The sequence below is a fragment of the Cottoperca gobio genome, chromosome 5 (assembly GCF_900634415.1).
Source record: "Cottoperca gobio chromosome 5, fCotGob3.1, whole genome shotgun sequence".
Classification (NCBI taxonomy): Eukaryota; Metazoa; Chordata; class Actinopteri; order Perciformes; family Bovichtidae; genus Cottoperca; species Cottoperca gobio.
The window spans coordinates 20,439,722-20,450,112 of record NC_041359.1 but is presented as its reverse complement, the minus strand read 5'-3'; the positions used below and the strand labels follow the sequence as shown (position 1 = coordinate 20,450,112).

At 42.3% G+C, this 10,391-nt stretch overlaps 1 protein-coding gene across 6 annotated transcripts in view; it reads right to left on the bottom strand.

The window, feature by feature from the left end:
* arhgap9 (Rho GTPase activating protein 9) overlaps positions 1 to 10,391 on the bottom strand; it is a 37,983-nt gene that overhangs the window by 19,962 nt on the left and 7,630 nt on the right. For all 6 annotated transcript variants that reach the window (XM_029431625.1, XM_029431627.1, XM_029431630.1 and 3 more), the window contains exons 2-6: positions 7,073 to 7,413; positions 6,442 to 6,640; positions 5,921 to 6,303; positions 1,800 to 2,051; positions 785 to 868 (exon numbers count right to left, since the gene is read on the bottom strand). In XM_029431625.1, coding sequence (XP_029287485.1) covers positions 785 to 868; positions 1,800 to 2,051; positions 5,921 to 6,303; positions 6,442 to 6,640; positions 7,073 to 7,294 — 1,140 coding nt within the window. In that variant the 5' untranslated portion in view covers positions 7,295 to 7,413. The remainder of the gene's footprint in view (positions 1 to 784; positions 869 to 1,799; positions 2,052 to 5,920; positions 6,304 to 6,441; positions 6,641 to 7,072; positions 7,414 to 10,391) is intronic.

The following is a 10,391-nucleotide window of genomic DNA, read 5'->3' as shown; positions in this document are numbered from 1 at the left end:
CTCTGCGTGTCCTTAATGGCTTCTGGATCAGATCAAAGGGCATTGCTTTGTGGTTCCCTTCAGGGATTAGCCCAACAAAAACAACATTTGAGAGGAAGTGTGTGTGTCACAGGGCAGATAGATAAAGCAGTGAGTCGGTCATCGATGGAGCGACTAGAAAAATGTAATTCCTTTTTAATTTGTCCCCGTTTTAAACTTGAACACAGTTCAGGTGTGGACACCGTGTGCACTCTGGGTAACACATAGACAATAGATTCAAATGTATGAAAATGTGCTGGTGATGTGTGCTTTTGTCTCACTGTGGTTTGTTCTGTCCGTCTCTGCCAAAGCATAGCTTCATAGGAATGATTATATAATACTATTAAATCCTTACAATCATAGCACAGAGCTATAAATTAATATTATAAAAGTCTCTTGACAGTTCGGAAGAACTAAACCAACCACTTAGACTAATCCCTGACTTGGCACACAGTGTCATAAACATTTCTCAATGACTCAGTCCTTGTGACAAGGATCATTGAATAAAAGTACAATGACAAATGTATGAGTGGATTTTGAAATATATAAATGAAGGAACAAAACAATAAAACATGAAAATAAATCATGTTCATTAAATATGACGATATGATAAATGTGTGAAACATTCAGCGGGATTCCCTTCCTACACTCAAATCAACTTTAATACGGCACTTTAAGAACAACGCAGGTGATTCAAAGTGATCGACATCGCAGAGGTGAAGCACTGCATTTGATCCCTTCTGCAGCGGTAGTACAGCAGTCTTACCTTGTGCATTGTTCCAGCTCCAGGAAGTGGTAGGGACATACGACTGGTTTCTCTGGGTAACGTCTGAGGTTGTACAGAACAGTCCTGCCACAGACACAGAAATAAAAACCACAGATTGTGTAACAGGAAAGGTCTTAGATACATCATTAGCTATCACCTACAGCCTCAAATGTACAGTTGTGTTCAACCCCACACCCACAAAATAAGAAAGGAATAGTTTGGAATTATACTGTAGGTTTAATCGCCTTCTTGCAGAGAGTATGATAAGAAGATCCAGATCACTCTCACATCTGTCTGTTAAATGTGCCAACCAGCACGTCTGAGCACCTTTTTTACGGTGGACTAAGTACCTGACTATTTCCTGGAGTTGTAGCTATTTTGCTAAGCTAAACTAACAATCTCCCGGCTGTAGCCGTATGTTGAACGGACAGCGATGAAAGTGGTATCAACCTTCTTCTCGAACTCTCAGCAAGAAAGAAAATAAGCATTTCTGCAAAAATGTTGAACTATTCCTTTAAAGCCGTCTGTCCGTATCAATGACTTTGGTCATTTAGTGTGAAGTTCAATGTGACCCTATTCCAAAGTGAGAATATATGGAGTGACAGTCGCGCAAACTCTATATATGGGCCTCCTGAGAGCGCTTTAGACTCCCAGCTGTGGAAACCCGTCCTGTGATCACTGTGTGTGCAACCCTCTCTGCACCTCCTCATGTCTGAGTAAAGAGGAAATATGCGAGCTGGGGTGTTCTCCTTTAGGTCGTATGAAGTTCTTTAACTGAAAAGCTTCCTTTTAGTGCTGATACAGTCAAACCATGCGAGCATATCAATGAGCAGACTCTTTTATTCTACAGCCTGACCTTTTTCTATCCTCTCCTTTGAGAAAAGAAGCTTTCATCAAGCTCTGAAAATGGCAACCTTTTCAAATTTAGAGTAATTTCAGTGAAAGACAAAAAAAAACATGGATTCAGGAGGATTAATAAACAGTGATTGAACACCGGCTGTGTTGGGTGCTTTACCTTGTCGGCGGTGCGTCCACGGGCCCGGCGGGGGGGTTTCCAGGACCTCTCCTTTGTGGCGCTGTTGACGTAGTAGCTTCTCCCTGTGGGCGGGTCCGAGTACTGCTCCCACAGTTCTATGACCTGAAGGGGCTGCTGACCTGGGGCTGGGCTAGGGGGCTCCGCTTGGGACAGACGTTTCTCTGACTGATTTTCAGTGTAAAGAGGGGAGTCCTGCCAGGACAGCTGCGAGGTATAGGACTCCGATGGGACCTTTGGGCAGAGGGGAAAGAGAAAGAAAGACAGGGAGATGTGGGCCATGGAGGAAAAACTATTGAGACTTTAAAACAAATGTAAAATAAAGAACGTGTCACCCAGTGCAACCTGTGGCTGGTAGTTTTATGCCACAGAACAATATGATACGAGGCTCTAACTACACACACAATACTGTTGGTTTTGGTCTTTTCAAGGGATTTCCTGACAATAAAAACAACATTGAATATCACCAGGCTTATCTTTGAATTAGAGTGAATGTATAAGTGTCAGTTCAAACACGCTTACATTCATTTATGTTGCCATACGTCTCTGTGTATGTACACATGTACATGGATAGTCCAGTCAGTGTTGTAAACTACAGATATTATAACTATTATGACTTCATTATGTGAACAAGAATGTGTGTGTGTGTGTGTGTGTGTGTGTGTGTTCAGACCAACGGGCACATAAAGTACCACAACTAGCAGACAAAAACATCATCCCAGTGATGAGACAGAAGCAACAAAGAGAAACAAATAAATCCACCTCTTACTATGGAATAACTCGTCAGACTTCGGATTAAGACAGAGCTTATAAAAACGCATGTGCTCAGCCACATCGAGAGGACCAACGCAACAGCTACAAGAGAGGACATCTACAAATCCAGTGAAATTCATTTAAAAGATATGCATGGGAGATCATCTTTCCAGGAAATATAGCGGAGACATAATTCACTAGCTGATTGACTGGCTAGCTGGTTGATCCCTGTTACATAACACATAGCTGTTTCAGATAATGATAGAGGGAACATGGTGTGTATGGATGCATGTGAGGGAGTCATTATGTATTGTAGTTGTGTACTCCAGGGGGCAGCACTGAGTCTTGAGCTCACCTGAAGCTTCCTGCTTCACTGTATTCTCACCTACATAAGAGCTATGATCAAGTGCTTAGTCAGAGTTGGTTGCACTCGATTCTACCACAAAATGGCAAAAATTAAGCTTTATTTATAGACACTGGTCAGTGCTGTATGGATATAGATATACTGAGTACTGTAATAGTGTGTATAGTCTAATAACAAACTTGTATGATTGGGAAAAGTGGGATATGTGACAGGAAACACACAATGCAACAATTTATTCTCCGTCTCTGTCATACACTAAATGACCAAAAGTATGTGGACACCTCAATCCACGTCATGGTATGGACGAGGCCCCTTCCAATCAAGGGAAATCTTAATGTAAATGCAAACAATGATATTTAGACAGTAGTGTGTTTCCATTTTTGTGGGAACAGTTTGGTGCAGGCCATTCCCTGTTTCAACACGACATTGCCTCTGTGCATTAAGCGAGGTCTGGACTTCAGCACCAGGCAACACCTTCAGGATAAGTCTCATAAATCTAAATGGGAGCCAGGCTTTATCGCCCAACACGATCGCTACTACAATAAATGGGAGCAAATCCCTTCAGCCAGGTCCTTCAATCATGTGTGGTGAAGGCTATTCTATCAGCATAATAAAGCCCAAATGTTCAATAATTACTTGTGTGCAAAATGACCAGGTGTCCACATACTTTTGACGAGGTAGTGTACTGGCAAATGAAGCCTTTATGGCATGGAGTTGCCCGCAGGCAACAAACTAATTTTTTTGGACCTCACACCACGCCTTAAATTCTTTTAAATATACATATAATATCACCACACATGTCTGTGTTAAGTGAAACAAGGGGCTAATGTCGTTGTGACCCTTTATTGGACACAGTGCCACCGATTGGTATGATAAATAACACTTTTTTACATGTTTAAATTGAAATAACTTTATTAAAAAGAATAAATGTATGCGCATTTATTTTTTATTTGCCATGGTGCACTCGAAACAGATGGGCTCTCAGTCTGCGACGGAAGGTGTGAAGAGTCTCTGCTGACCTGATATCAATGGGGAGCTCGTTGTAACATTTTGGAGCGGGGATAGCAAACAGGCAGGTTTCATTTGAGGGGTATCTGTGTCCCACTCGCAGTGAGGGAGTAGAGAGCCAATTGAACAAGCTGGTGTGTATGGTTTGACCATGGCCTGGATGTATGAATTTCAAATGGGATTATGCCCCCTGGAGGACAAAGATTACATTTAATTGAAAAGCATCATCAGTGTGGCAGCACGTAAAAGAGCTGACAAAAATGAATGGTGGATTAAAAACAGGGCGTTATGACCTGAATGTGGCTGCAATTATCCTGCTCACTGGTCTTAAAGGCTCGAACGAAGAAGGTCCTCAGAGACAGAAACAGACAGCAAGAAAGAGAGAATGAGAAAGAGCACTGTCATTTCCACTGAGATCACAGCTATCCAAACTCGGAAGTCCCCGTTGCATGCACGGTTCATCGGACGCGAATCTCGACTGTGGGAGCCTCCCTCATCTGCGAGACAGATATTTCTCTCAACAACAACGCCTTGTGTAATCCCTCCGATGTAATACAGGGAAGCTCCGACGTCACCACAATGCTAACTTGATTGCTGCTCTAGGAGGATTATTGAGGTCAAGAACAGACGCAAATCAAATACAACCTCTGATGCCACAGTCGTCTGGTGGGATCACACACACACACACACACACACACACACACAATCTTTTTCTCTTTCATTCAGTTTTGTAGTTGTAAAGTTATCTGTTGCCACCTGAAAAAAAGCTTCTCGTATTGAATAATATCTCAATAACTATAATAAGTTACACGGCTGGTTACAATTTGGGTGTTATGACCTTGAAATCAGATTAGAGATTTTGAAGTCAAAGTGAATCTAATCCCACATTTCCTTAAACACCAGCTACATGCGATGGATTTGTTCGACCTATTTTCCAGAATTTACTTCACTGTTCTAGAAACTAATTTGGATCAGTGGAAGCATAAAGTCACCGTTGAATACACAGTTGAAACTGTGGACGAGTAACTCCAATATCTTTAAACCTGTAAAGCTTTGATAACCGTTAACAGTAGCGGTCGAAGGTTTGACTGAGGTTTTCAGTTGCAGTGTGTGGTGACAGGGAGCATGTACATTCAAAACACTTTTACTTAAGTGTTGGATTAATCTGTTTTGTTGCCTTGACCTTGTACTTGCTTGCTGTTAAACAATTTCTGATGGACTGTTCACAAATGTGAAATTAAGATCAGTCTGTGCTTTGTTCCAAGAGAAATGCACAAGATATCTCAATGGGTTGAAAAAACTTTGTATGACAGTTTGCCGAGTAAATTTGCACATACAAGGAATGTATACAATAAATACATTGCAAAGGTCAACAATGGAAAATGTGTAAAAATATAAGAAATATGTAAAAACTACTATTACCACCTAAGTCTTTACATTCATGTCTTTCCAAAATGTCTTTACTTAATTGTTTTATTCTAATAGACATTTGTGTGAAATTGTCATAATTAGCAGATACATTCTTGGAGTTATGGCCGAATGTTGCGAGGTCACAGTGACCTTGATCTTTGACCATCAATCTCTAATCAATTCATCCTCGAGTCCAAGTGGAGCTTTGTGCCAAATGGAAGAAATTACCTCAATAACTCATATTTGTCCTTTGTGACTATTGGTCACTATGACATAACTTTTACGCACCACCATTGTTGTAAAGATTTGTGAAACATGGATTCTAGCTTGAATAACATTGATAGAGGAAAGAAGCGCAAGCCTCCTGCATCTTTCCTGTCAACATAAATGATCTGAAAGATCATATAGGTAGATAGGTACAGATAGGTAGTCCTAATGAAATCCAAATGGACAAAAACATGAGAATAACCCTCAGGTTTACAAATACAGTACAGAAAATCCCCTTTACGCCCCAGTGTGGCTCTGCTGTGTGAAACCAGATGTTTGAGTTTGTAGTACTTCTTCCTACCTGCAGACTGTTGTTCTTGGCTCCCACCATGTCCCACTGGCTGCAAGACTTCTTGGGCATCCTGTGGTTGACGCGACTGCAGAAGACACCTCCCACCTCATCGTACAGGTTCTCCATCAGGTTTTCAGGCAGGTTGCTAGAGCTCCGGCTTCGAGTGATCATGGGGACCACCCTGGGGTTTGGTGGTGCCATGGAAACTGCGGGGGACCCAGGGACCATGAGGTGGCCTGAGGAGGATGTGGAAGAGTTGGGGGTAAAGGTGAAACCAGACCAGAGGGGCAGCGTGGGGAAGTGGCCTCCACTCGTGCTGGTGTTCTTGTCCAGCCCCCGGAAGGCACTGTTGGAGTTGAGGTTTTCCATGGAGCGGAACATGGGTTTGTTCGCTGAGGAAGGAACGTTAAATACAATACAGTTTGATCAAATAGTAACACACATTTCTTTTCTACTCTTAAAATACAGATCTATACTGAAAAACACACCAGATGTTGTTTTCAGACTCTCTTTTTCCTCTCACACTTTACCTTGATGCTGTTCATTATAGGTTGTCTCTTTTTGGCCAGGAGAGAGTGACACCCTTGGCAGTATCCTGAGGTTGGAGTTCAGCGAGTCAGATACAACCAGACGCTGTGGCGAGGGCATCGGTGCAATGGGCACCTCTGTCACATACGTGGCAGGAACATACAGTGGTTTTGTTTTACTGGCCGCCCCAATCCTCCGCACCTGTCAAAGAACAAGCAGATTTCCAAATGCTTTTTCTATTTTCTCCAACATAAATCCACTTAGTTCAACAGAGCGTTACCAACACAGCTGATGCCTCAAAGCTGTGCAGAAGTTACGCTACACTTCCTGTGACGTCCAACAGATGCAATGAGAAAACCCACAACTTAACATATTTATTTTTTATAGTCTCAAAGGCTTATGTGTCTTTCCTTAGTGGAGGTTTGATGTTATATACCATGACATGACTCTAAGATTTTGGAAGGAGTTCAATTAAACACACATCACATGTGCTCAGCTTATTCCTCTTTCCCAACACTGAAACGTCCCATCAGAAACCTACAGGACGCTGTAGATACTATGTCCACGTTTTTATAGAATCTCTGCTTCTCCCGACAAAAAGGCAAAAAAACTATACATGAGCTGTTTTCTCACCTGCCACCAGTCAGTGTTGGTCTTTTTCAGAAGAATGAACCGTTCGCCCTCCCTGATGCACACCTGCCGTCCATCAGCGCCGCGGTAGTTGTAGTCATACTGGGCCTCTAGGACCACCGTGCCACTGGGGACCCCACACACTGTCATGCTCCTGGGGGACACCACAGGCGCTGCAGCGGGCTGCTGGTGCCCCAGAGAACGCCGCCAAGTCCCAGACAGCATGGCTTTCCGCACAGTCCTGCTCAGCAAGCTTTCCTGGAAGCGTGCTGATGGTTTATACTGGTGATACTGGTCGGGTTAGCACAAGGCAGGTTAGACTGGAGCCAGGCCAGTGCCATGCTCTGAAACAGAGGGAACATGAGAGAGCTTACTGAAGCTGACAGAGAAACTGAGAAAACTATTCTATATTTTATAATGTTTCATAACATTGTCAGGTGAATATCTTTGGATGGTTTTGAACTGTCGGTCGGACAAAACAAGACATTTGGAGACATCACCTTGGGCTACTGGAAACTGTGACGGACAATAGTCACTATTTTATGGCGCTATAAACAAAACAATTATGAGTTTATTCGCTTGATGGTGAAGTTCTACATATTTAACGTTATGTTTCGTTAATCTGTACTTACTGGAATGAGTGAATCTGGCATTTTTGCTTTTACTTATTTTTAAACATTTAATGAATTATTTAGATAATTGGCTATTAATTGTATGCAGATCGACAAATCGATTAAGTGTTTAATCGTTTCGGAACTAGACAGAAGTGACTGCTATTGCCAAATATGTAAATAAATAAACAACATTTTGCAGTGTACTTGATAGACATGGGGATGAAACGTCACTGCAGATATTTGCACACCACCACTTTTCTATTGTCCTTTCATCTTGGTAGAACTGAGAGACACGTGTGAGTGAATAACTCATGCGTTTGGAGGATGTAAGAAGCGCAGTATACCCAAAATAGCATCAGTCTCTGTCTCTCCACCTGAGCCAGCATCCCCAAGCTAAACTGCTCTACCCAGCCAAGACCTGCTTACATAAGAGAACATCTAACTTTCTGCCAGACACATAGCAATACAGCCTCACACAGTACATCCACCCACCCACACCCACACGCACGCAAAACACACACACACAAACGTGAAAATCCCTAGGCACCTAGCAACAGTGCTTAAGTCACAGTCAGGCCCAACCCATCTCAGTCTGGCTGAGAAGAGGAGAGGCAGCAAACAAGAGATCCCAGAAAATGAAAAGAGACAGGGGGGCAGAGAGGAATTAGAAACTGTAGATGGACAAGACAAACGGAAGAATGCCAACGTAAGAACGGAGCAGATAGTCAGGAATAGATGGGGGAATAAAGAAATAAAATAGGAGGAATGGATGAAGCTGGATGGAGCTGTAAGCCATTTGAAGGCGATGGGAGAGAAGGCAGTGTTCGCCGGCTGAACCATGATAATCCCACTGTTATTAAAGCACAGGAATGAATCTGTGACCCCCACAGCTACAGAGAATTACAGTGAAATCCCTCAGTACCAGCATACAGGCTGGAGCTCTGCCTGCCAGCCAGACTGGCTAGCTAACACGGGCACAGGAGAGCATTTCCAAGGCACTTAAATACACACATAAATACTGTTCCACATTGGGAATATGTAAATATCTGTTGAGGTCGCTTCACAAGTGGATACAACTGGTTTAGGTTGTGCTGTAGCTGCAACACATGAACAAACGTGTGTGTCAGACTGTGTGTGTAATGTGATTATAATGTTTGTGCAGGTTCTTGTCGCGTGATTTAAAGTGAGACTATGTAGGTTTAGAAGAGCGGAAGCTACTGTGGCCACAGTGACATTTATGGGATACTATTGCTAAAAATGTGGTAGAACTGTTGGACAAGTAGAGAAGAGTCAGTGAACTGATTCAGTAAGGTCAGTTAACCAGCAATATGTATCTAAAGTTTGTTAAAAGGTCTTTTAAAACTGAGCAAGAGTATGTTTTATTGCTTATGCATTAATCATTGGTGTCTTCTGGTGTGCAGGAAGCCTCTTCTTCATCTTTGAAAACGCTCTGTCTCACCGTCTTCACTTACAGTTGATTTAATTATGACATGTTGGTCAGAGGACTGATTAAATCTGTCTTTATTTATAACAAGCTGGCTGCTATTCATGTGGGTTTTTTCCTGTTTATGTGAAATAGAGAATGCTTGTGATGCAAGACAAATGTCAAAGTGTAATCTCATCTAATCTTATCTAATCTAAAAGATAAAAGCCACTGAGACCTTGTTCTAGGAACATTGAAATAACGATAAAGTGCTAGAACATTTCTCTATTTATGAGCTGAACAAGAGTTGGTGCTTCTGGTGCTCAAAAACACTCTTCTAAGAACCGCTGAACTCAGAGTTGTCAGAGGTGCAAGGAAACAGGAAACTGCACAGACACATCAAAGTTCAACCACAGTTTGGGTCATATCCTCTCTATGTTGCCATTTGTTGTGCTGATGTGAAACATTTCAGGCACTTTAGTTACAGCATGTATGTGTCGACAGCCAATAGAGTCTGTTGTGCTTAAATATAGTAGGTGATGCTGAGTTGCCCCTTATGACTGCTGTGCAGCTCTGTGAGTAGCATGAATTATGACCATGCTGAGCCTTGAAGCAGAGAGTAGTAGTTGTGTTTGGCTTAACAATCCTCGGCAGGAAAGAATTACATCAGATTCTGCGTTTAAAGAAAGGCCGAAACAGCACAAAGCAGTGTTGATTCATACAACCGGCCCATGAATGTTATCATGGGTTCTTCTCCCCCGATACACAGGAAGAGCTCTTCTGATACTGCTGTACACCTGTTTTTCTTTTCCTGTCTCTCTTCACTGCTCAAAACACAGAATCAATTAATGATACCCAGCTCCTACGGGGCTTTATCGAACTTTATCTAACCTAATATTTGTTGGGGCTGAAGTTACACACAGTTGCTGGATATCCTCTATTCACTCATCAGCACAGGCACAAATGTTCTACACAGGCACAGGAGGGTTTATCGTATCATGTGCCAATTAGGCTGTTACAGAAGGGTTAAAGTCCCTGGTTGTAGTATTGAGAGTTTAGACACTTTAACGTTGCTCCCAAAGAGAAACAGCTCTGACTGTTTGCTAAAGGGAGACAAGAAAAGTGAGAAATGGTGCAGTCCTTCCTCCATAACTCAAGCTTTTAATTATAGTTCTTGTGTCTGCTTCACAACCTAAATTACTTTTTGCTGGCATTATTTTACCACAAATAACAAAACCCCAATTAATCAACAGTGAAGATGGGATGACAATGAAAGAAGTAATAG